This window comes from Marmota flaviventris, chromosome 1 (assembly GCF_047511675.1).
Source record: "Marmota flaviventris isolate mMarFla1 chromosome 1, mMarFla1.hap1, whole genome shotgun sequence".
Taxonomy (NCBI): domain Eukaryota; kingdom Metazoa; phylum Chordata; class Mammalia; order Rodentia; family Sciuridae; genus Marmota; species Marmota flaviventris.
In genome coordinates this window covers 32875369-32903367 of record NC_092498.1, presented here as the reverse complement: position 1 = coordinate 32903367, position 27999 = coordinate 32875369, and the positions used below count along the sequence as shown (strand labels likewise).

Below are 27999 nucleotides of genomic sequence, written 5' to 3'. Positions count from 1 at the left end.
ACCGTCTGTGACCGAGCCTGCCCGCGGCACCCTGCGCAAATCCGCGGCGCCCGCTGGTCGCCACTGGGCACCCCGAGACCATGGGGAAGCTCGTGGTGCTGACCCTGCTGGGGGCCAGCCTGGCCTTGATCGGGGAGCGCTTACTGGCATTTAGGTGAGTGGGTATCTCGACGGGGGCGCCTTTGGCTCTCTTTGGTGGTCCAAGTTAGGTCAAGGGCGGCCCCGATGGCAGGCGCAGGTTTGAAACCTCACTCCTCAATCCCATCCAGTCCTCCGAGAATCACTTCTGTGAAAAGTGAGCTGTCTGTCTTTCCCAGGGCGATGGGGCAGAAACGCCCACATCTGTTTTCTGAAGACCACGTCCTGCTTTCCCAGGTCACCCTCAACACTCTGCTTGTGGAAAAGCAAACCCCGGGGGGACGCACCCGGACTTGGGGGAGGGGACAGGCCACCAGCTGCCTCTTCAGTGCTGACACAGTCATTGGACACCTGAGTGAACATTGAGAAGTACTAAGTTACAGGGCCCATCCTGGGTTCCAAGAACGAGATCAACAGCACAGAAGAGTTGGAACACCTGCAGGTGGTAACTGGCATTTTGGAGGGATATGACCTTTTGAAGTGGAAGAACTCGAGGTGTTCCCTATTTCTCTAAGGTCTCAGGGAGTCAGCATTGGGCTCGAAAGAATTTTCAAGTAGTGACACGACGTATATGTTCCTGAATGGATCTAAATCCTCTGCTTGCCTTCAGCTGTCTTTGGATTTTTGTTTGTTTGTTTGTTTTTTGTTTTGTTTTGTTTTCATTTCTTTTCCTAAGTAGTAGTTGTTCTTCTCAGAAGTTCACGTTCACAATCTATTGAGATGTCTGGTGCCTGTTGGCGATACTTTCTAGTTTAGCTGAAGTGTTTATTGTTACATTTATTTCCAGAGTAAACAAATGATGGAATCATAAAATTACAATAAAGTCTATTTAAGGGTTTTTTGTTTTGTCTGCTGTTTGCTTTTTTTTTTTTTTTTGGTTGATCTTTGTTTTTCTTCTGGGTGGTGCTGGGTAGAGTTAGGCAGCACTCTACCACTGAGCTATACCACCAACCCTAAGGGGTATGTTTTGTAAGTGATTAAAAGGTAAGTGTAGTCTTCCCAAATATTACTTAGTATTAAAAGATAAGCCAAGTGTAGTCTTTCCAAATATTATTTAGTAAAATACATAATATTTAGAAGAATGCTTCACTGTGGAAATAGGAACACCGGACCCCAAAATAATTTGGCCAATTGTTTAAATGGCGGTCAGCTGAATAAATTTACAGTTTTGCAAACTAAGTCAGTATAAGCTTAAAAATAATACGATGAAAGTAAAAGTATGAGGTTTAACTCTTCAGAGACAAATTATGTAGAAATTATGGAAGCATTTGGTAGAGGCTGGGGGTGGGGGGTGGAGATCCAAAAATGCATGACCATAAAGGACGAAGGGCAGAAATGCAGACAATTATAATAGATAATACTTTAGAAAATTAAATAATACAACTTTGTGCACTTAAATTAATAATATCATTCAGTTACTCATACCATTCAATCGTGTCTTTTATTTGGACAGCAAGTATTTACCATGTGTAATCATGTTTAGTCTTTCAGCAATAACAGTAAAGTTAGCTGATGGGGCACATTACTCATATAAAGCCCATGTTAGGGAAAGACATAAATAAAAGGAGTTGCCTACTTGTTTGTTATGTCATTCATAAACTAGCACGAAGAGTCAACCACTCTTGAAGTACCTTGACTTTTGTATTGGGTTTTGTTTTCTACAGAGAAAGAATTAATGCAACTCGAGAATTGGAACCTGTAGAACTCCAGAACTGCTATCTCATAGAGGGACTTGGTATGTATGTGACAGCACCTACAGGGGCTCGTACAGTTTCTTGGTCACCATCCACCTAACTGAGCCTGAAAAAAATGATTTGATTCACTTACTTTTTAGACACTCGTGATGTGGCTGCTGCATCACCCACTTTACCCAAGCTATACCATGCAAAGTCTCCAAAATACCAATATCTAGGACTTGTTCTCAGCCTGTTTCCTTAATGACATATCTCTTGTCATTTGAAGAATATATTTGACTATTCCCTGGCTGTTCTCTTGCTGATGTTCCCTCTTTCCCCTTGTGTGGTATTTTGTTCTCTTGCCTTTCTTCTGTTACCTGCCCTTAGTTTTTTTCTCTTTTCCTTCCTGTGCTACTCCCTCCCTCCCTCCCTCCTCTCCTTCCCTTTTCTATTCTTTCCTTTTTTTTTTCTGCCTCCCTCACTCTCCTTGATGAGATTCTTATCTTCAGGTATTATTTCCTTCTACATTTACCGGCAAGTACCATGAGGAATTTGACTTAGCATTTACCCTGGAGAACCTCAGCCTACCTAGATGTCTTTCTTAAAAAAATTACTCTAAAATCCACAGTTAGATCCCCAACTTCTCAAACAGCAGGCCTTCTTTTCCCGTCAACTAAAGGGTAGCTATGCTTTTGACTCAATCTTCGAAGAAGTCTATTTTACATCTCTGTTGTTTCCCGTCATGTCCCCACCCATAGCCAGATCATCTAGACTTCTGTGTGTGGTATCCCATCTTCAAGAGGCTTAGTTCAAAACCCAGGAACCGTTCATTTCCCCCTTGTCCCTCAGGATGCCCATAAGACTCAGGGGCACGTGTCTCCTCTGTACCCCTGCGGGGCTGATCTCATCTACTAGTCACCCTCATACTGTTTATTTGGGATCCAAGCCTCTAATTTTTCCTGACATGGCTACTGGAAAATAATAAAAAATCAGGATAGAATCTGCTCACCTCCCTGGGAACGTGTTCATTGCTTCTTTACCTTTAGTTATGAAAGCCTTCGTCTCTGCTGCCTGAAATCAGCTACTCATGTCTTTCCTCTGAGTTCTCACAGCCTTCAGAGACTCTGATTCATTCACAGCATCTACCACATGCGTTATTTTGTAGCTAACACTACAAAACAAATACTCGCTTTCACTCTCGGCTTGCAAACCCCTAAGGTCAAGGACTGTGACTTATTTATTGGTATGTGACAGGAAAGTTTATTTTCTGATATGAATTTGTATTTTATTTTTATTGCTATATGTATTAAAAAAACCAAAAATAAACCAAAAAAAGGGGGATTCTTTTGGTTTGGGTTTTCTACTTCTCTTCCCACTGAATTTCTATAAAGGAGTCATCAGGACCTTGTTCTTCCCCATCTTAGAAGTGGTTGGTTTTGCCAGCCAAAAGGCAGAATGAAAGACAAACCCCTTGCTGATATTTGATTTTGAGAACCTGAGCCTCTGAAGGGTTCTGATGAAAAGGGATAAGAATATGTGGCTTTCTTTGAGTAGCAGGGACTCCTGCCCCACTGTCTGACAGCATTCTGGAGAGGCGCAGGACCTCAGAAGGAAGGATACAAGGTATCCTTAGGGAGGCTAGACCAAAGACACTGTGCACAGCATGCAAGTGGCAGAATTGTCTAAATCAAAGGGTCCCCATAGTCCTGGCAGCGAGCAAACTTACTGCTTGATTTTAAGAACCACCACCAAGGATCATTGCACAATCCTACCAGAGACCCAGTAATGCCTCACATTCAGTTTCCCATCAGCTTCTTGAAATAGAGGATCAGAGTTAGATTTAATTGTATTTGAAGAACAAAGAAATGTGACATTTACATACTTGTTTACTGTCTCGAGGAATAATAATCATACTTACTGCACATAAATCTCTCAAAAGACAGCAGCCTGCCGAGTTATTTAATGGGATAATTAGACTAGATGATTGCTAAGGTCTGGTCTGACTTTTAGATTGTAAAACTCTACCAAATTCCAGAAACTAAAACTGGAGTTAATATTGTGAGTCGCAGGTCAGTGTTCTGATTATCCAAATATTTTGAAGAAAATGAGAAAATAATTGGAAGCTGGATAGAAGCAGCAGAAAAAAAAATAATGTGGTGCTGCTTTTTATATCTACTGTATATATTTACATGTTATATTTGAAGAAATAGACAAGTTAGGCTGACCATGGGTCATTTTTCACTAGGACAATACCCATATACATCTACAACTAAAAAGCTGGCTCATCAAAGGCTTGGAGCCTAAATGCACTCCATGGAATCCTCATCACTCATCTGTAGTGTAGGTGCTGCTGTCTACGCTGTACAGAATAGTAAATCGACACCTGGAAGAATTAGGCTACTTGCCCAAAAGTCCAGAACTAGAAGGTGACAGACCTAAAGTGGGAATCAGGATGGTTTTCTTCTGTGGCTTCATACTCAATGTCGTGTGATGCTACGTGTCTTAGTGACTCACAACACATTTTGTAACAGAAGCTCCAAGAAAATGTTGCAGCAGAAGAAAACAGAAAATACTAGCAGCTAGAATATTACTAAATATAGGCTGACTGGGGATTGCACCCAGGGGTGCCTAACCACTGAGCCACATCCCCATCCCTTTTTATATTTTGAGACAGGGTCTCTCTGAGGTGCTTAGAGTCTCCCTACAATGCCGAGGCTGGGCTTTGAACTGGCAATCCTCCTGCCTCAACCTCCTGAGCCTCTGGGATTATAGACGTGTGCCTCCATGCCCAGCTGAGACCCAATTCTGTCTTATTGACTCACAACACATTTTGTAACAGAAATGTTACAAAATTCTTTGATGGTAGTTTTTATGAAGTGGTGTAGAACTACTGATCGACTTTAGGTAGAATGTAGACAGGAATAACAGAGCTCAAGGAAGTACTAATATGTGTTTTTTCAAGACTAGACTTTGGAGGTTAATTTTATATATGGGAGAAACTCTTCCTTTTTTGTTTTCCTTCCCTAATATTCTTTCTTGGAGGAAAGACTGAAAGGTGAAATATTTCTTCCTCCAGAAGGTGTACCCCATAGTTCTTTTTGTACTGTTGATCTTTTTGCGTCATGGCTTTGAAGGTCAAGGATTATTTTAATCAGGAAGTAACTTGACTGTCCTTGGCATCTGATCAAATGTTCACTTGAAATATAACAAGCTTTCTTAGGGCTGATGTGGGCAGCCTTTAATTTGGGGCCTCCCATCTTCCCTTCCACCTTTTTTCTCCTCTGTAGCCTCCCGTCTACAAGATTTGCTGTTACTCTATAGTGGATTCCATTTGTTTTCTTAGCCGGCTATCATAACATTCTCTCCAAACAGAGGAATAATAATTATAAAACTAAGTGATGATAAATTCTGCTGTGACCCTTTCTCATGGTGCCTATAGGAAATGAGTAAAGACATGAAGAAGATTAAAGATCATGCCAAGTCGTGGTAGGATTGATAGCTTAGAAAACAGTGGGTACCCTACTGTTCATAAGACAGATTTTTTTGGCTTAGCAGTGGGGTTTTAATGATGGTTGTGTGCAGATTAATGAGTGTTTGGGGAGAACTCAGAGGAGACTGTTCTGGGGCTCTTACTCCCACAGGAGCCCCTGTTGCTCATAGGAACTGGGCCCATCATGCAGATGCAGCATAGGCAGAGCTAAGGAGGGTGGTAGTTGATGAACTGGTAATTTTTTTATACTTCTGAATGCAGAGCACCAACTTCCTTGTGCTCTGGAAGGAGCGCAATACCTCCAAAAACTGAGTTATTGAAATAGACTTATGTTGTCTTCGGAGATATGTAAAGTGGTGTTTGGAAGAGAAAAGGAGCCCAACCAGAGAGCACACGACTTGAAATATCTTGTACAGTGGTTTCTTGACTTATGATGCAGGTTAAGGCTTGAGAAACCTATTGGAAATATCCCAAGTCCAACATGCATTCCATACACCAACCCACTGAATGTCTTGTGTTCGCTACACAGTACCCCATGCAATGTCAATTGTTTCCCCTCATGACCCAGTGACTGAGGGGGAGCTGCAGCTCACTGCCACAGCCCAACTTGGAGAGACAGCTGAGGAAAATCTCAGAATTCAAAATCCAAAGTAAGGTTTCTATTGAACACTTATCCCTTGTGCACCATTTGTTAATTCAAACTATTATTAAATTGGGCATCATCTGCATTTAGAAAATAACATTCCCTTGAAGTTGAACTTCAAAATGAGAAAAAAAATTCAAAAAAACCTATAAATGTTTATTTTGTTTATTAAGCCAACCAATTTTTATTGAAAGCGTATACATTGGAAAAGGTGGGTATTGTGTCAGATGGAAAGATACAACACTGAATAAAATACAGTACTTGCTTCTAGGAAGTTTTCTGTCTAGTAGGAAATTAACAAATGAATACAGGGTAGTTGCCTCGTGTGAGAAACGTCATAGTGGAGGTGGTCACCGGTGTCCATTTTAGTACATAAAGTGGATGTATTAGTAAGTAAAAATGGAAACCAGGAAAATTTGGGAAGGATGAGGGACTGCCTCCCATGCCCCTTCTAAGAGCCTGCGATCTTGGCCCAGAGGCGGGGGTGATGTGGGAAGGGAGAGCAGCCTGTGCCCAGGTATGTAGGTGGCTCTGGCCCATCTCACTAGCACAGAGGTGCCACAGCACAGCTGGAATGCAGAGATGATGGCAGGAGCTGGGAGAACTGAGACGGGGTCCCAGATGTGGGGGATTGAGATCTAGATCAAGGAGCTCGTGATTTGTACTGCTTCTTTATGGGGCCTCTGGAAGTTTTCAGGCAGGCAAATGACAAGGTCAACTCTGCAATTTAGAGAATGGGTGTATGGAACACAGCCAAACTATTGCGAAGCTATTGTACCAACCAGGAGGAAGGGTGGGGAGAAATTGGGGGAAGGGGGAGCCCTCCCCTTACTATCAAAAAAAATATATAAACTCCAAAGGCATACCCTTAGTGACCCACCTCCTCCAGCCATACCCTACCTGACCACAGTTACCACCCAGTTAATCCCTATCAGGGGATTAATCCACTGATCAGATTAAGGCTCTCATAAACCAATCATTTCACTCTGAACTTTCTTGTGTTTTTTCACACATGAGCTTTTAGGGACGCCTTGTATCACCATAACAGGTATTAAGGAAAAGGGAGGCATCAAAGATTGCTTCACATTTTCTGCTTTGGGTACTTGAGACAGACGTGCCATTCATTGGCATTAAAAAAAAAACAAGCAACAACAAACAGTTAAATGGAACTTATTCCAAATCATTTTGAAACCTGTTGAATAAAAAAAAAAAAAAAGAAAAAGAAAAGAAAAGAGAAATATTCAACATACAAATGACCACAGAACTTTACAGAATGGTTTGGACTTGATGGACTTGATGAACTAGATGTAGAGATAAGAGAATCAAGAGCATGTGGTGGGTGGAAGTTGAAGCCATGGGACTGGAGTGAACTATGCAAATAGCATGTGTGCTCTGCCATGAGAAAGAATCAAAGATCCTGGATACTTAGGAAAGAGGTGGGGAGGAGATTAAGGTGAAACAAACCAAGTAGGGGTATGTGATGATGCCAAAGAAACCCTAGAAAAGTAAATAATCTGTGATTTTTAAAATTTGACTTTTTTTTTTTTAATTAGGGATTAACCCTAGGGTGCTTAACCACTGAACCACAACCCAGCCCTTTTTTATTTTTTTTATTTTGAGACAGGATCTTTCTAAGTTGCTTAGGACCTCACTAAATTGCTGGGACTGTCTTTGAACTTCCAATCATTCTGTCTCAGCCTCTGGGATTACAGATATGCACCACCATGCCTGGCTTAAAATTCCTTTGTTTTTATGTGCTGGATTCTCCCAATGTCTATGTCATTCCATGTGAAATAGCACTAAATCTTCCAGGCACCAAGATACTATGTACAGGTAAATCTTGATTAACCAGCATTTTTAGGGAATGGAAAGATCTAGTTAATTTATTTTTCATATTTCTAATTGGGGATTAGTTTTGACCTTCAGTGTAGTGAATAAACTTAAATCTTTCTTTTCTAGTTTTCAATGCCTATTACTCATAATTTTATTGATTCAACTTTGCATTTTTTTTTTTTTTTTGGTTTCGTCCCACTTTCATTGCCTAGATTCTCCCCATTCTCCTTCAATTGCCAAGTGACAACCTAGTAATCCATTTCCCTAGGTAACCTTTTTCCACAAGTTCTAATCTCTGTTTATCAAACCACCTGAAAACCTAGTGACATAAAAAAAAAAAAAACAGTTATTTCACTATGACTATAATTCATAGTTTTATTATGGTTCTGGGTATTGAACCCAAGACATTGCTTAAGTTAGCGAAGTGCTCTACTCCCTGAGCTATACCCCAGCCCTATGACTTCAGTTTGGACAGGACTTGATGGGGACATTTCACCTGCTCTATTTGCATCCACGAAGGCAACTCAAGAGCTGGGAACAGGAGTCCTCTGGGGCTCCTGTGATATCTCTCTCTCCACCTTGTGTGGTTTCTCTGCATTCTTTCCTCTGTAGCTTTAGAATAAACATATTTCTTACATTTCAGTTCAGGGATCCCAAGATGCCTTAGGAGAGAAAGAGATAGAATTGATAGACATACAGATACAGAAAGACCATGAGTTTGTGTTTCCTTGGGCAGCTACGGCTAGGATACTTGGCCTTGGATATGGCATTATATTTGCTTCATTTTGTTTGTAAAGGCAATTACAAAGGTCTGCCTAGGCTCCAGGGGAGAGATGATAGATCTTATCTCTTAGTGGAAGAGGGTGTACCTCACGCTTTTAAGAACATATGCCCATGGTACACATTGATTCTGATATTTGTAGAATATAGTTCACCAACCTAGATGCCCATTGCCTTCTGTATCAGTCCTGCTTGCTTAGGACCAGGTCTTGAGTGGATCTATCTCCCTACCATAAACCATGCCAGCCCCTTTTTCATCTTGTTCTCAACCAAAATTTCTATCTTATATGCTTCTTTCCATGGGAAAAAAAAAAGCTCAAGAGCAGTTCTCAATGAGATATCTGATTAAATTCTTTCAAATTCATTTATACTCAATAGTTTATCCTAAGACCTATAGCTGTTTATAACAGAAAACAATTATTTAGTAATTTCTCAATATGCTGTATAATGATAGATTTTGGGGGACTCAACAAGCTCAAAGAGGAGGAATGCTTCAGAGAGAGGCCTATAAGAGAACTTCTCAATTATGACTTTCCAGATTTTATCATTCAGTCTGTAGACAAGCCTTCTATGTGGAATAAAGCCGAATCTCTCAGGACATAGCCTGAAAATTGTTATTTCAAAGATAAATCTAAGATAGAAATTTATTTTCTAGTTATTTACCTTTTATCTTGAAAATTAGTTCTAAAAAAAGAATGTAGTATTTGAGGAGTCTGACTCAGGCGTTCTTCTACAGTAGCATGCCTGTGGGATTCCTGAAAGTTAAAACTATATTAAAGTTTCCCAAGTAAATGGTTGAAAAGTCAGTGTACTTTCTAAAAGACATTCAAAGTTTGGACTAAGAGATTTATTTTTAAACCTTCATATATGCATCTTTCTGATTTTTTTTTCTTTTCTTTTCTTTACAGAAAATGGCTCTGAAGATATTGATATACTTCCTAGTGGGCTGGCTTTTATCTCCAATGTGAGTATATCCAGGCTGTTCTGATGCTCACATCAATAGTTGTATAGACAGTGCATTAATGTTGTCAGCTAGGGCTGCCAGATGGACCCCATACTCTCATCCCGCCTCTGGGTAGACAAGTCAACTAAAAAAGCCCAAATAGGAATCTGGAGGGCTAATTAGAACACCACAGGAATGCCCAGCTTTGACTGCCCCATGCAGGGCAGTTCCCTGTGGTCAGCTGCACACTCACTACGATCTCAATAAATGTGTATTGATTTCCATTTGATTCCCAGGCTGATCTTCAGATCTGTCCTGTTGCTGACCGTCTCCATCATTGCCCTGATGGATTGGGTCTGTTTCCGGTAGTCATCTTCTCACGAACTCGTATTCTTTTTGCTTGCTTATGTTTGGAGCTCTGTGTTAGTGGATTGAATGTTAACTCAGTTCAAAACCCTGAGCACTTTTCATCTTAGAGTCTTTGCCATTCTTTCCACGTCATTCAAACAGAAGTAGAGAAGAACCTACATTTTGTTTCTAATACCACCGTTCTGAGTTTGGAATGATCTCGAAATTATGCCAGCGACTGAAAATCAATAAGCAAAACCATTGCATCCTTGTGAAATGTTGAAAATTATCATGTATTTGTTAAGTTGGAATGGGTTTTGAGATTATCATGCACTTGTACATATTGGAATTGGGTTTAAGATTTTGAATAAGTGGATTTATCATATTTTTAATGTGAATGAATTTTTATTGCTAGAATTAAATGTCTGATATTCCATTTGGCCATTAAAAATATCACAAGAGAACATGAATTTTAAATCTAAACATATTTGGACAAAAATGAGGCACCTATGTAACCATGTCCTGAAATTCTAAATTCTGAATTATGCATGGTAAAGTACAGGGGAGGTCTCATTTGGATTTTAAACCGCTGGTGGTGGCATTTATGGTTGGGATTTTATTTCTTTATTTTTCTTCCAAAATCAAAAAAGAAAAGATTTTACTTTGTTGACCTAAATTTCCTATTGTCAAGCTGAATTTTTAGTGTTATGCCAAACAGACCTTCAAAAATGATGATTCTGTAGCTAGGAAATTTCTTTGCTATTAGGAAATAATGTTTGTTATTACTCCTGTATTCTTTTTTTTAAATTTTTATTTATTTATTTATTTTTTAGTCATACATGACAGCAGAATGAATTTTGATATATAATACATACATGGAATGTACATACATCAATCATATTGTCTGTATTCTTTTTTGTTTGTTTGTTTTCACTGTAAGGAAGCTTCAAAATTATTACTGGGCAGAAAGAAGATATTTTCATCTCAAATATTACATGAGGAATGTTAACATGAATTTCTAAATAATGAGTCTCTTTTTTCACACTAACAAATAACTTATTCTTAGAGGCTAAGGATCATGCTCTGGTTATTTCTAATCTTTCTGTGCTGTAACACATTCAAGATCTTGTTCTTGTTGGTCTCTCCTTTTCACCTCTTCTTGCCATCCCAGATGTTTGGAAGCTACAGATTTAGGGAGTAATTTTGCACAGTAGATATTTTTAGTCTATTCAGAGGTGCCAAACAAGATATTTTCTTCCCTGACTTGGGACTTGGCATGCTTCTCTTTGCCGGCAAGATTACTCTCCTTCACACTTTGCCAGCTAACTCCTGTTTGTGGACCTCACTGTGGTGACACTCTACCTCCTCAGGAAAGTCTTCCATAGCACTCCCTTGCTGGATGGACTCTCTTCTATGGCCCCCCATGTCCTCTGAACTTTAATGCTCTCATATGCCATACATCCTGATGTACTGGCCTGTTGCTGCATCACTAGACTTCAAGTTTCATAGAACCGGGACTTTGAAGTGGTCATTGACATACCCAGCACCTAACACACCCCCTGGCATAGGTGGGTACTTGAATTTTCCTGAATGCATGGGGTGGTTAATGAGAATAGTGGAGGATTTCGATGATTGTCCACACATACCTGTAGTCTGTTGTGGAAAACAAGCTGCCTGCATCTCCAGATGATTGTCACCATTTCCATGGGTTTATTTATAGTATGCAAAGAGTTACCTTTCATCACTAGCACACAGTAGGACTGCTGCCACTAATTCTCACCTAACTTAAACAGAAACCATGGTGAGTGTGAGGCCTTTTATCAGAAAGGTTTTATTCATTGTTACACTTAATTCAGGCTGAGTCATTTCTAGAGCACCTAGTCCTTCCCCTAGTAGGCAGTGCCCTTGTCTGTCTCCAGGCTACCAAGGTGTTTACAGAGGTGTACTTGAGGTATCTTCCTGAGCAATATTCTCCACTCTCAAATTTTTCTTCCTGCAGAAAGAGGCAGAACTTTTCTTCCTGGCAGAAAAAGGCAGTACAGTGAATGATCAGGATGATTTAGGCAAATCTTTTCTCTGCACTTCATTTTCCTCAGGTGAAAGGGGACGTAGAGACTATTCACGCTCTTCTTCTTCCAGTGCTCCCATTCTCTAAGCTACTAGGCCTGGAGACAATTGGCTCTGGAGATAGAATGGACTTGAAGATCGAATGTTATGAATGCCTGATATTGTAAGAATGGTGATGTCCTTAAGAGAAGAATAAATATCCATGAGAGAAAGAATTTAACAGGAGGATATTTACTTGGATTTTGACAAATTGATTTTGAGCAGCCCTTAGGTGGTATTTGGTATTTGCTAGAGCACCAAAAAGACAGGTTATAGGTAAACATGCATTTGAAAGTCATTAGTGCAGAGGAGATACCTGAAATCTTACGAATGAGACCTACCAGGAAAGAGCAAGAAGGGAAAAGAAATGGAAGAGGACAGAAGGAGGAAGAAATCCAAGCGGGGAGGAATGGAAGCAGTATTCCTATCTCTAAACTCTATCTTTGACTTTTTGACATATAATGTCAAGTACCTCAGAGATGCAAGGAAGGAAAGATAGAAGGGCTGTCAAGTAAAATATTTTGGAGACCATTGGTAGAACTTCATGGAGACATTTTTACAGCTGGCAGGAGCAAAATGCTGATTTCAGGGAATTGAGGATTGGAGCAAATCAGGTGATGTTTCTGAAAAATTTGATGGTGAAGGGAAGAGAAATAAACATGTATTTGGAGTAAATTTAGGAGATTTGTTTCAAGGAAAGAGAAATATGAGAATTTTTTTTCAGGCCAAAGAAGAAGCTATTGGTGAAAAATGAGTAATACAGCAAGAGAAAGAGAGAAGTCATGATTTCTAAAGACAGGCCCTAGAGAACAGGGAACAAGCAAATAGGTGGAAGATGTCAATGTAACAATAGAAGAGGGAGGCTTCTTCCTTGAGAAAAGAGGGAGAAAGGAAGAGAATGGGTAAAACTGAAGAAACCGAGAGAAAAAGTAGGTAATTGGGAAAAAGTGGTGTTGTCTTTTTAGAAGAGTAGGAGATAACACTATCCATTCAAAATAAAGAGGAATAAGGAATATTTAGCAACCACAAATTTCAATTTCCTCTATAAATGAGGAAACTAAGCAGTAGGCTTGCCAAGGGACATACACAAAACAAAGCAGTCTGGCCTTTTGCTTTATAATTTTTGTCCTACCCTTTCTAAATTAAAAATGTTTCCTTATCTTGAATACGGTTCTTCGCATATCCATAGCCAATGCTGAGATGACATTGGTAACCCACAAATCAGATAAGGGCAAGAGCTGACCATGTCGAAAACCTCAGATATCTAAATGAATGTAGAACTCTGAACATTTTTGTTTGGCTTTGAGATTTTTAGCTTCCACATGAAAATGTTATTTTAATATGTATATGTGTGCATACCTATTCTCTATTTTTTAAAAGGGATTAAAATATCCAGGCATGCCAGATTTGGCACCAGATGCGTCAGGAAAAATCTACTTGATGGATCTGAATGAACAAAACCCAAGGGCACAAGCACTGAAAATCAGTGATGGATTTGACGAAAAATTTTTTAATCCACATGGGATCAGTACCTTCATCGACAAAGGTAAAGCCTGAATGATTAAGGATGAGGGGAAATTAAGGAATTAGAACTGATGCATTACCTACATTTATGTTAAAGAAAAGGGCAGATGCTATACAATATTTGTAAAAGTCTAAATGTGTATAAAAACATTTTTTAACAGTGCATCAAAGAAGGAAGACTAGTATTAGGGCTCCGGTCCTTGTCTCTCTCACCTATCTACTTCTTTACTTATCTGACTACCATAACCTCTTTGTATACTGTTCTCAGAAATCTAACACATAAACTGAAGCCCTTTTGAAAACAATTGTGTGGCATTAAAAAGACATAAAATAAAGAATAGATAAATTGGACTCATGAAAATTAAAAACCTTTCTGGCTCAAAAACACCATCAAGATTTTTTTCTCTTAAATAATTAACATTTAGCAAGTTAATAAATAAAACTGAAAATAAATATTGGGTAAGTTATAATATTCATTAGAGTTTCAGTAGTGATTCATTATTTTCTATATATAAAATGGCATTTGACACATTTTGGATTAAATAAGAGCTTTTAACTGATGGTTTGTGGCTGAGGGTGGCTTCTCAGAGAAGGACTGTATAAAGGAAATATTTGAGAAGGTAGAGAAAAGGGTGTGAATAAAGGCATGGAAGTAGTAATATCTATGATGTTCTCAGAAAACATTAAATTATTTATTTTGAGCAAAAAAGAAATACCATAAAGAGAGTGAAAAAGTGAAAAGAATGAAAAATAGTATTTGCAAAATAATATATCTGATGAAAATCTTGTATCCAGAATACATAATTTTCCAACTCAACAACGAAAAGACAACACAATTTAATTGTGGTCAGAGCCGGGTGCAGTGGTGCCCATTTATACTCCCAGTTATCTGGGAAACTGAGGCAAGAGGATGGCAAATTTGAGGCCAACTTAGGCAACTAAGCAAGACCCTGTCTCAAAATAAAATAAGAAGTGATGGGTATGTACCTCAGTGGTACAACACGTGCTTAACATGAAGGAGGCTCTGTTAAAAAAAAAAAATGGGCGGAACAGAGATCTGAAGACATTTCTCCTAACAAGCTATGCAAATGTCCAATAAGCATGTAAAAAGATGTCCACCATCTAAGTCACTCAGGAAATGCAAATTAAAATGAATTACTTCTTCACAACCATAGAATGATGATGATGATGATAATAATAATAATAATAATAATAATAATAATAAAAAGACCTTCAATAACAGGTATGGGCAAGGCCGTGGAGAAACTGGGACCATCGCACTTTGCTGGTGTAGCCACTTTGGAAAGCAATCTAGCAGTTCCTCAAAATGTTAAACATAGAGTTACCATTTGATTCAGCAGCTCTGCTCCTCAGTGTGTGCCTAAGAGAAGTGGAAACATCCACACAAAAACTTGTACCCAGCTGGCACAGTGGCGCATGCCTACAATCCCAGCGGAATAGGCAAATTCATAGAGACAGAAACAACATTGTGGTTGACAGAGGCAAGGGGAGTGGGGAATAGGGAGTGACAGCTAATGGGTATGTGGTTTCTTTTTGGGAAATAAAAATGTTCTAGAACTAGATAGTGATTACAGTTGCACAATTCTGTGAATGTACTAAAACACACTCAATTTTACATTTTAAAAGACCAAATCTAATGATATGGGAATTATATTATAATTATAAAAGCACAGCATAGTTAAACCATTGTGATACTTTAAAAATAGCATTTTTCAATATTATATTTGACTTGTTCATAGTTCATAATTCCAAACTAATTTAAATTTTATGTATGTGTGTTTCCATTAAGCGATAGAAAAAAGAATGGTGAAACATCACTAGCAAGCAGGGCACGGTGGCATACGCCTGTAATCCCAGCAGCTCAGGAGGCTGAGACAGGAGGATCAAAAGTTCAAAGACAGCCTCAGCAACAGTGAGGCGCTAAGCAACTCAGTGAGACCCTGTCTCTAATAAAATACAAAATTGGGCTGGGGATGTGGCTCAGTGGTTAGTGCCCCTGAGTTTAATCCCTGTCCCCCCCCCCCAAAAAAAAAAAAATCACTAATAGTGTCTGCATGAAGAGAAGACCAAATTGAAGAGGTATAATTCAGAATTTTAAAAAAACATTTTAATTTTTCCAAATATCTACTGGAGTTCCAATGAATTGCTAAGTGGAAATTTGCTGAGGGTGATTTTAATGAATAAAAAAGAATGATCAAAGATTGTTTCTACACACTCATTCAATGTATCTTTGTTCAATTCCTTTGGTCTACACTAACATAAATTTGTTCATTTTTTAAATTTTTATTTATTTATTTTTTAATGTGGTGCTAAGAATCGAACCCAGTACCTCACATGTGCTAGGCAAGTGCTCTTCCACTGAGCCACAACCCAGACTAAATTTGTTCATTTTCAAATAAACGGAGACCTCTAAAATGTTTGAACACTAGGCTAGTAAGTAGGCTAAATAATCCCTGAAATCTTCTGTGTTACTTGATTAACAAGCCTTTCTTTAAAAGATAATTGTGCCCAACAGTTTTGCATTGCTTTATAGTTTACAAAGCATTTTCATCTATTCTAGTTTATTTTTAAAAATAAGATCCTGGGCCCAACCTTGACACTCTATCTTTCTCTGACCCATTCAGTCAACTCATTATAATGTTCTGGCTGATGTACCTTTCAAATATCTCTGCAATCTGCCCACCTCTCCCCATCCTGCTGCATCAGCCCAGTCTAAGCTCTGAACTTGACTTCCCTGGATTTTTGCATTAACTCCATTACTGTACCTTCCTTCTTGTACCTCCTCCATACATTTAGCAAGATTTATTTCTATACAAATATGATTGTCACTCCCTTTTTTAAACTCTCCATTACTCTGAGGATAAATCCCAAATCTCCAGAACAACCTGGGTTCCTGGATGCTTCCCCTACATATTCTGGCATCTGTGTGCTGAAGATGGAGACATTTTCACTGGATACAGGTTCTCTGGACCAGCCAAGTTGAATTTCTTTTAGTCATACCCATGCCTTAGGGTCTTTTCATCTGCTGTTTCCTTTGCCATGAATGTCTTTTCAGCACTTCCGGCTTTACTCCTCTTCATCATTCAGGTCTCAGCTTATATTGCCTTCCCAGAGAAGCCTTTCCACCATCTTGGTTCAGGTTGCATACCTATCATATTTCTTCTCAACACTCATCAAAGTGATCACTAATGTAAAAAAACAAAAAAACAAACAAACAAACAAAAATTTTCTTTCCTTCTCCTGCTATTGCTCTGTAGAAACCTCTTCACATCTTCAGATCCAAGCTTAATAGTCACTCTTGAGTGGGTGACACTCTATGAAGAAGGCACTCTAGTGTTCTTTGTCTTTTGTTTATCTTTGTCTTTCCTTGTTTTCTTTAAATTATAATCACCATAACCATAAAGGCACAGGTTACTTGTTCATTGTTGGATTCCTGGCACATTATCTGATGTACAGCAGGTACTCAGTGAATATGTGTTAGAAGAATAAATGAATGGATCCTGCAGGACAGGTAGAGCACATGTTAATACTCAATTTTATAGATGGATAAAATGGAATTGAGAGAAGAGCAATGAAGTGTGACTTCATTTCTATTGTTAGTAAGTGGCCAATCGAAAACTGGGATCAGTAGTCTGTCTTCTAATCCTGTATCTTTTACTGGGGTGAATTAGGGCATCAAGCTCTATTAAAATAATCCAAAAACCATAACACTTTTGCCTGATACTGTGCTACATATAAGATGTTTCATGGGAGAAGATGTCCTAAATGAACTTAGCCTGGAGCTACTTCACTGCATAGGATGGTGTTAGAAGTAGAGTTTTGGGGAGAAAGAGGGGGTAAGGGGTGTTTTGTTTTGTTATGAGACCAGTGAATAGATTAACTCTTAGTCATATAATCAATTTTCCAGAAGTTAAGTGTGTTATGATTAACAGCCTATGTTATTTATTAGTCCCCTGCCTTTATTTTGTATTTAATTCATATGACCAAAACGTTATACATAGAACTAGGGATGAAATGAGGAGAGAGAGAACAAAAGTATCCTCACTAAGCATAACTTATATGGAAAGAAGGCTCAAGTAGAGATGCTAAAAGGGGTAAAACCAAGACAGCATGAATAGTTATTCACAATTCTGTCCAACAAGAGAGTCTGGTTCAAAGATTCAATCAAAAGATTGTTTGAGGGTTGAAATCCAATCCATGTTCTGTTTGCCAAGTCTTGAAACACATCTGGGTCAGACCAAAAGATTCACCTGTGAGGGTGCACCTTTCCTTAATTTGCATGAGAGAGCCCAACTTGTTTCAGAGACCCTGAGTATAAACTTTGCATCTCAGGTTTAGGCTTGCTCCATCATGTGATTGGAAACTGCATTGAGGAAGGGAATAGGGAAGATGAACACATAACAGGTCCTGTAATGGGAGAATGGAGCCAGTCCTTCTAAAAATCCAGAGCTCATCAGACTTAGAGCTCCTGACGGTCCGATAACAGTGCTCTTTGAGGTCAGCTTGCTACCCTCAATCATACATTCCAAAGTGAAAACAGGTAGGCTAACATTCTTGAGGTTGATAATACCTGGAATAGGCTAGTTTTTCTTCGACTTTCATATTTACATTCCATGTCCATTGGGTTAACTAAATGTTGTTATTGCAACCTCAGGTAGTTGACTTGTAACAGAAGGTCATTGTCTAGATGGGAAATATTGCTTATTTGAAGGTATTTACACTGCCCTGACATTTTTTGAACTTGCATTGTACCATAGACAATTGCCACACACATAGACATTTCTCAGTAAAGTTTTGTTTTTTGCACTCAATTATTGAAGGTCACCTGGAGAAACTACACCCATGTTTATGCACCATTGTCATTCTGTACCTTCCTGTTAGTATATACATGTGAGGCTCAAGAGATCATTGCACAAATATCTGTGATAGGCTCTGCCACTTGATGATGGTGAAATTGCTGAGTCACTCCTTATCTGAGCTTCATTTCCAAAATCAAAAACAAAAAAAAAGTAGAGATTCTAGTATTTGTGTTAATTACTAATCAGGTACTGTGAGGCCCAAAAGCAATATCATGAAGAAAATCTATGCAGCAGGCACAGTGGTACATGCCTGAAGTCCCAGCCATGAGAGACATTGAGGCAGGAGGCTCACTTGAGGCTGGAAGTTCAAGACCAGCCTGGCAACATAGAAAGACCCCATCTGAAAACAAAAACCCTCAGAGGTGATCAAGTTTTAAAACAAGTCTAATAATGGTTGCAATATAGGAAAACCTCTTGGAAAATTATGCTTTTTCTCCCATTTAGACCACACGGTGTATCTCTACGTTGTGAATCATCCCCACATGAAGTCCACTGTGGAGATATTCAAATTTGAAGAACAACAACGTTCTCTCATACACCTGAAAACCATAAAGCACGAACTTCTCAAGAGGTATAGAATTAAAGTATTGTGTACTTCTATTTATTTTGTACCTCCACTGTATGCTTTGTTTTCTTTGATTCTGCAGGATTTCTTAAACTTTTGTTTTGTAGCATTTTTTTCTAAAGCTCTCTTAAGATTCCCATGGTGACACTGCCCAGCACCTCACTAGAAATTGCTGTGTTCAGTATTGAATATCCCTATATTTTCCAACTTTTTGAAAGCATTTTAATCCCATAAAGGTGCTCAATTAGATTCCCAGCTCTAATTTCATCCTCTTTACCACAGCAACTCAATACCTTCCATTGTGCTCTCTTTAAACACCTACTCCCTTCTCCAGTTGTCTGGGTAGGTTGCATTCTGTAAGCCTCACCCACTGGGTGTTATAACCAACCTCCAGATGGGCCATTTCTTTGTTCAATCAGAGCTTTCAAGTAGAATTTGAGAAAAGCTCATAGGCACTTATAAAATTATATCTATTAAGAGTTGACTGTGTACCAGACATGATTTAATTCTCTCAACAGCTTAATAGCTTTTAGTCATAGGCATGAGGAAACTGAATCTAGTCTTGAAGAAGTTTTGGGATAGGTAACTTTCTCAAATTATACAATTTAAAGCTGTCATAACCATGATGCAAATCTAGATCCATCTGAATTCAAAGCAAAGTTTTCAATTGCAGCAATGAATGTCTTTCTCATTACGTTGAGAAAAATAGGTGGTTTTTTTTGGGGGGGGGATGGGCTACCTATTTTAAGTGTGCTACAAAACAATGAAGAATTTTTCTTATGTAAAATAGGCTCAGTGCTAAAGGACTGGTTTTAAAATAATAAAGGTTGACTTCTCCATGAGACAGAAAAACAAGGAAAGGAAAGGAGGAACTTTCCTCTCCTTTGCTGCTTTTCTCAACATCAATTGTGAATTTCTCCCTATGGAATTTGAAGGCAATAAAAGCAGAAGTTAGAGAAGTTGAGATTATTAAACTTTTCCCATAATGCATTGTGCAAGGTTCTGAGCCACAGTGGACCAGGACTTTCACAGGGTCGCTGGGAAACTGTGGACAAGGAACTTAGTTGGTGATTCAATTTTCTTAATAAAATGAGAATTCTCTCATTGACCTGATTTATCTAATTTGTGGATTGTGAGGATCAAATGCAATAGCAAATGAACTCACAGGAAGAGTTCAAGAAAGCACAGCCTGAAGACAAAACCTGGTATGTGACCACTTTATTAGGGAGCTCAATTCCAGGACGCACATGTCAAAGACCCACCTGAAGCAAGACAGGGGGAATGTTATGAGCTGAATCATGTTCAGTAAAAGAGATAGGTTGAAATCCTAATCCACTGTATCGCAGAATATGGAGGTAGGGTCATTGCAGATGCAATTAAAGGTGAAGTCATACTGCAGTGGGGTGTACTCTTGGTATCCTTGGAAGAAGACAGATACACAAGGGATGCCAGGGACTACCAGAAGCTGAAGTAGGCAGAAAAAGATCATTCCATAGAAACTTCAGTGGGAACATGGCCCTGCCAGCTCCTGGATTACAGACTCCTAACCTCCAGAAATGTGAGGCAAAGATGTCTGTTGTCTTAAGCCATCCAGTTGGTAGTACCTTGTCATGACAGCACTGGGAAACTCATATATGGGGAGAACTGTAGCAAATCCATTTTCAATCCAGCCTCTGCTAAATACAATGGACTGCTTGAAATGATAGGCTTATCTCTAGTAAGCAACATAAGCCTCATTTCAGAACAATCGGGCGAAGATAAGAAAGAGAAAAGAGCTTATCCACCCGCCTCATCTCCCATTAGTCATAGGTTTAAGAGGTTTTACCTCCATGACCTTCCATGTTGTGCATATGCAAGTCTAGTCGGGTGATATCCTGTGCTCTGATGTCATGTTGGAAGGCCAGAAGTGGGAGGCAAGAGGCCCACAATAGGCATGAGGTAATTAGGCTGCCCCTGTGGGCAACCTGTTAGATCCCACACAGAACTGGTTGAAGTAGAGCTCTGCTGCTGGAACAAGGCAGGTAAAGAGGAGTATGAGAGGTACCCTGATACCCACACAGACCAAGTAAGTAAAGGGGGCAGAACAGAGAGCTATGGAAACAAATTGTGAAGGAATTTAATTTATGGTGTCAGGTAAGACGTTAACATAATTTATGGTGTCAGGCAAGGATTTTTGGAAGAAGGACCCTTTAAGCAGAGATATGAAAGATGAAAAGCCCATTGACCTTGGAAAAGTTATTATACTTCAAAACCTCAAAGAATTTCCCAATTCCTCCCAAATTTCCTGTCCTAAAATTTAATCTAAAAATCTTTAATCTTTCTTTTTTTTTCAAGTCACTATTTTTTTTTCTTTTTCCAAAATGGAAATGGTTTTACCATCTTTACTGGTTGTAAGCATAAGGCTTGCTCCAGTTAAGAATTTTAATGATATTGAAGGTCAAAAGAAGGAATATCACCTGCAACTCATTCTATTCAGGGAAAAATATAAGGACCAAGATGGATTCTGTTGGGATATGATAACAGGAAAAAAAACTTAGGCTCAAAACCACATAGTTTTGTTTTATTTTTGTTTCCTAACTCCTCATGCTTCGTACCCAATGTTGCTGATTAAGGGACTCAGTTTCATACTGTTCTTATTTAGGACTATAGGAGGATCACAATTCTCTATCATCAGAAAAATTGCTCATTACTATGGAAACATAATGGGTCACCCACTGGCTCCCAAAGTCTTCCATCTGGAAGCCACACATATTTCATTTTATTGGCCAAAGCAAGTCATATGTCTGTGCCTAACTTCAAGTGATGCAAAGAAGTCTAATTCCTAAAGGAGCAGAACCATGACAATTATGGCTGCTACAGATAATCATTATCCACACTTATAAGTCAATAGAGTTTGGAGTTTGAGGTTTATTTGTATATTTTCTTTCTTTTTACCAAAAGAAATGGAAGGTATGGTGAGAAAATAATAAGTGGCTTAAAAAAAAACTATCATGGCAATGCAAAATCATGTACTTTTTGTGAGATTCTTGTAATCCATAGTAATTCATGTCTACTTTTTGAAACTGAGGAACATATTCATCTTTGTTGATATTAGCAATTTCAGCAATAGTCAGGATATTCAAGTACTCCATGAATCCCTCCACCTTTTTTTGTTTCTCTTTTTAGTGTGAATGATATTGTGGTTCTTGGGCCAGAACAATTCTATGCCACCAGAGACCACTATTTCACCAACTTCTTCTTGGCACTTTTGGAGATGATCTTGGATCTGCACTGGACTCATGTTATTTTCTACAGCCCCAAAGAGGTCAAAGTGGTAGCCAAAGGATTTAGTTCTGCCAATGGAATCACAGCCTCACTAGACCATAAGTATGCGCTCTTATAATTTTTCTACCTTTTGCCCTTGACATTTTGCCAAACTTCTTCCCTTAAGAGGAAATTGTTTCTTCAGGCTTGAAGAGTTAGTATATGAATGGAGGGATCAGGTGTAGCCAGGGTACACACTAATGTGTAATCTCAAGCAAACCATATTTCTTGTGCTTCAAGTTCTCTCTTACTAGAGGAGGAGTAGCATTAAAAAAAAAAAAAAGACTCCTTCTTGTTCCAAATTCTTACATGGCTTTAGAAATATACTTTTTAATACACTGTAAAGCAGAGTAAGTATGCAATACTCCTGACCCTGATGAGGCTAGAAGGTATTTAACCATTAATACTATGTCCAGTTACCCAAAAGCTCTCATTAGAGAAGGAGGTCCACCTTAGATTGGGCATTATGATTATGTAATTTTCGGGATTACTGATTAACAACAGTGGACTTTTCAATGACTAATTTAAGCAGCATGAAATTTTATGAGGAAACACTCTTTATAAGCATTTTTAAAATGAAGTGGTTTCTCTCTCTCTCTCTCTCTCTCTCTCTCTCTCTCCCTCCCTCCCTCCCTCCCTCCTTCCCTGTGGTACTGGGGGATTGAAACCAGGGGTGCTTTTTCACTGAACTACATCCCCAGCCCCCACAATTGAAGACTTTACAAAAGAGAAGTAACAAGAATATAAGAATATATAAATTTGAGATAATAAACAGAGATGATTTTAGTGGAAAAATACCTCTAAGTATTTTTTCACTTTCAAAAAAAATTATGATTGAGCTTCATGGTCACCTGAGACTTTTTTTCAAGCGTTGGTCTTTCTGTAGTCTTATAAGAGGTCTTTTTACCTCTACTTGAGGTAAGGAAAAAATTGCAACTCTTCAGAATGAAAATTGAGCCCATATATCATCTAAAACACCAGTTTTGTTATTTCATATTCAAAGCCTGTTTAAAACATTTCAAGAATATTAAAAATACCACTTCATCATCTTCTTTTACTGTAATTTAGAAAAGCATCTCAGTGGTACTTCAAACTAATGTGAATGTTTATATCTCTTCTCCAAAAAAAGAGTTAGTGTCATATCTCATTACTACTTGCTCAAATGTAAATTTTTTATTTACTTTAAAGGTATATCTATGTAGCTGATGTAACAGATAAGAACATTCACATACTGGAAAAGCATGATAACTGGGATTTAACTCAACTGAAGGTAAAATACCCTAGCTTGCTCTACAACATGGCATGCTTAACCCTCACACTCCACCCAGGTGTGTGCTCCTTGACTGAACCATCTATGACTATTTTAGAGCAATGCTGGTGAGACTGTGCTTTTGCTTTGCAAGTGAAATAGCAAAGCCAATGCCAGGTTCAAGTTTCAGGAAGAGCTTGTAGGAGGTGGGGAGAATAGGAATGACACTGAAAATTGTCTCCACAACTTCTTCTTTGTTGATAGGTAATACAGTTGGGCACCTTGGTGGATAACTTAACTGTTGATCCTGACACTGGAGATATTTTGGCAGGATGCCATCCTAATGCCATGAAGTTGCTGAACTATAACCCTGAGGATCCCCCAGGGTCAGAAGTAAGTGCTTATATTTCACTGAGCTCACAGGTAAAGTTGCAAGAATGAACAATTTATTGAGGTGATGTGGGTCATACTTGATGTTCCAAAACTGAACAAATTCTACAAATGAAAAGTGTAGAGATTTGGGCAGAATAGTCCTTTCACATCACCAGGTACCAATATAACATTAATGCCAGGCAACGTATTTCATCCTTGCAAGGGTTTGATTTGCTGCTGGGAGTAATGAGAAAACATGAGCTTAATAATTCATATAGATCCAAATTGCTATATAGTGTTTCCAACCAAAAGGTGGGCTCTGAAAAGGTCCTCTGCTTAGGCAAAGAGAGAGATGAGTATGGAAGTATCGTCTTTCAGACTCCTTAACATGAGACTGAAATAAGAGTGTTTAAATGAAAGTCTCAAAATTAAATGAATTTTTGCTTGTAGATACGATCATGTCAAATAATGTCTCATTTTAAAGGTTTTATTTGCATTATTTTTTTTTAAATCTCTTCTAGAACTGAGATTGTGGCTCAGAGGTAGAGCGCTCACCTAGCATGCGTGAGGCACTGAGTTTGATCCTCAGCACCACATAAATATAAAATAAAGACATTATGTCCACCTATAACTAAAAAAAATAAATAAATATTTTTTAAAAAAATCTCTTCTAAAACAATCACCTAAGTCATTGAATTTTCTACAGCATTAAAAACAATGGCATAAAGCATCGCATTTTCTGTGGCACTGAGTTTAAGAATTAAAAAAAAAAAAAAAAAAACTCCAGTGAATGTAATTGGAGCTACAAATCCTTGGCACACATCCTCTGATTAATTCACAGACATTTACTGAGCACTTGTAACATGTCAAACATTGTTCTTATACCTAAGACAGGTCAGAAAATAAAACATACAAAGATCCCTGTTCTTAGGGAGATGAGGGCAGGCAATGAACAACAAGCATAAGAAATAAGTAAATTATATCATAAGTTCGAAGTTCTATGGGCAAAACAGAACAGCAGGGCAAAGAGGGTCAGGATTTCTGTGAACAAGGCCTGGGTTGATGCCAATCTAATAACCAGGACACAGTTTTGAGAAAAAGGAAAAAGATTTTTTTGCTTTGCTAGCAAATGAGAAACACAGGGAACTCTAGTCCGAGAGGTTGTGATTCTGCTCATCAAGGGGAACAGAGAAATTTTAAAGAGGTGATTCAAAGGCTACATTCCAGGTATTCCCTGATGGGAGAGGGGGGAGGGTTGAAATTCACTTGCTAGTTTGGGAAAGAGAGAAAAGGGGGGAGGGAAATGTCCATTTTAAAATAAGTCTCAGTGGCAGAGCAGCAAGGACTATATTCAAAGCATGAGGTAGACCACTGTTAAGAATATTAAATACAGAGATCAGAATTGACCTCATTGAGAAGGTATGGTTTGGAGGAAGATACAACATTTGAATACAGGTTTGGGGAATTAGGAAACTGAAATTTAAATCCTAGCCTGGTAATTGGCCCAGTGGGTAAATTAGAACATACAATTACTTCTGCTAAAGAATATTGCTGTTTTTCAGCTAAAATTGTTTTCTTTTAAATTAAAACATTAGTCACTGCTTCTTAAAAAGAGCACCAAGATACAACTATAATGCAGCAATAAAAAAAAAAAACATGGAGAAAATATAAAAAATTTAAAAATTTAAAAATAAAATAAAACAACTAACGGGGGGGGGGGGGGAAGGAAACACCAAGAAATATAAAAAGAAACTAAATTCCAGCCTGAGCTTCAAATCTGAAGAATCCTTACACTGAGCTAGCAAGCTATCTTTATTTCAGGTGTGTGTCCTGTGCCGGTGCCACTCCCACCCAAGTGACAGATATAAATAACTTTGTGACAAAAGTCCAGCCACAACATCTGCCTTAAGGAAGTGCAAATAGAATCCATAGAATGATTGGGAAGGAGGATCGTTTTTCACATCTCTGTTTTCAAGTTTGAGCACTTGTTTATTTTAGATAAGATTTATTTCTTCACAGTTGCTGACACCCTTTCCTTTCAGTAGAGTCCCTTTTTTTTCTGTGTAAAATCCAAGCTTGAGTGAGTGCTGTGTAATAAACTTGAGATGAAGTTGCAGGATCTTCCTTAAGATGAAACAAAACTAAACCCTAAACTTTGTTTTAACAGGAGGTATTTATGTAGACTCTTCACTCACTAATTTCTGATTGTTTTCCTTTAGTTTCTGTCATGTTCTGCTTAAATGAACTTTATCCAGGCTGTTTGGAAACCTGAGTGCTTATTTATTTACTGATTAGCAAAGTTAAGGATGTTCACCCTGAGGATCAATAACAGCACTAGTCACTAATATATTAGGTGGGATTCCAAAGTAGTCTGCGTTCTTTGTGCTCCCTAGCCACTTGGGAGACGTGAAGGGGTCCAGCCATGATGACTACTACCTACCACCCCCATACCAGATTGACTTCGGTGGCCGACTGGGGTTTCCTTTTCTGTTTTGTCCCATGTTATCTTCCTCATGCTTTAGGCTCAAAGGCAAGACCCTCCCCAACAGAAGGAAAACCACTGCCCACTTGCAAGTTAGATAAGAGTGTTCGCTATGTCTAACCTCCTTCTATAGGGGACGACTAAACTACCACAATTTTTCAAGCTCTCTATTGAATAATTTGGCTAATGTCAGATAAGCAATCCATTTTATTACCTAGATATTCTTAGGACATTAACGCTATTGTCAGAAGATGGAAGATTATTTAATATATACAGATTTGAGCCTATTAATTTCTGAAAAATTTTTTTTTTCCTGGTATATTTGGAAAAGAAAATATCACTAGATAGCCATTTGCCCATATAATATACTAATGAGTGATCTTGTCTTGACAGGTACTACGCATCCAGAATGTTTTGTCTGATCAGCCCAGGGTGAGCACCATCTATGCCAATAATGGCTCTGTGCTTCAAGGGACGTCAGTGGCTTCTGTATACCATGGAAAAATTCTCATAGGCACAGTGTTTCACAAAGCTCTCTACTGTGTACTCTAAATTGCAGGTATTCTAAAGAATCTACATGTTTGATGAAAGTAAACGTGCAATTATATAATAAGTTGAACTGTAAACAAATAACACATACCATCAAAGGTGTGCCTTGCTTTTTTTATGGCTAGAGGTGAAAGAACAGAATTGATTACATAACATCCACCAAATCTCAAGCCACCTAATGACAGTCCAACTAGAAGTCAGATTGCTCCACTCTTCTTCAAGCATCCCCAATATCATTCTACAGTAAAATACATGGGCTGTGGCCATGGAGGGCTCTAGCTCACCTATAGCCCCTTAGAACCTGTGTAACACAATTGCCTCCTACAAGCTGTGACGTTCTGAGTCTCCTACAGTCCACATCAGGAGAGGAGCTAATGTTCAAGCATTTATAATTCCTGTTCTCTTCCCCCAATTGTGTGGGGCACCAAATGTTACTCAAGTGTCCCAGTCTACAGCAAAAAGCAAGAACTGGCATCATGAGACTACCCAAGGCCCTGCTTGAACATGCATTCTCCCCAGTAGACACACAGGGAATCAGATTCTGGGAAATCTGACAGAGCAAAGCCTCACTGGCTACCTTAGGACAAGGACAGGGGTGATGTATTTACCTGTATGAGGTCACTATTTGTACCAATACCTGTATTTCAAGTGTTCCTGAGCTGCTTGACTCTGAACCATGAGATGGGAGCTCAGGGCACTTGTTTTCCACTGCTCTCAGCTTGCTCTACAGGTTAATTCAATAAACACTTATTAAGCATCCTCCTACGGACTTGGCACTAACGTCTCTGAAAAAGTCACATGGTTCTGATCTAAAGTCCCATCTTAAGAACCAACCCAACCTTAGTTTGATAACAGTAAACACAAGCATCCCTTTCTTGTTTACAAAACAAAAATCAAGACAACCTTTGACAAATCATTAAAGATAATCAGTGCACTCAAGCTCCTTATTAAGCAGGTGGTTGGTTGATGTTTTTTTCTCCTCCCCTGGGAATGGGGAGTTGTGGAGACCTCTTTATATCCTAAAGAACATTGCTCAGCTAGACGTAAGTTTTGCTGAAATATTTTGTAGCAGAGTAGATGGTAAGACTTTGTAGTTTTCATTAAGAGAGGAATGGCCC

At 38.7% G+C, this 27999-nt stretch overlaps 1 protein-coding gene across 1 annotated transcript; it reads left to right on the top strand.

Moving 5' to 3' along the window:
• The first annotated feature begins 68 nt into the window (after window positions 1–68).
• Window positions 69–27463, top strand: Pon3 (paraoxonase 3). Its single transcript, XM_027955452.2, has 9 exons — window positions 69–154; window positions 1803–1873; window positions 9469–9524; window positions 13338–13503; window positions 18806–18932; window positions 22092–22292; window positions 23418–23499; window positions 23743–23871; window positions 26726–27463. Exons 1-9 carry the CDS (start codon window positions 81–83, stop codon window positions 26882–26884), a joined length of 1065 nt encoding a protein of 354 aa, XP_027811253.1. The 5' UTR covers window positions 69–80; the 3' UTR covers window positions 26885–27463.
• The last annotated feature ends 536 nt before the right edge of the window (window positions 27464–27999 follow it).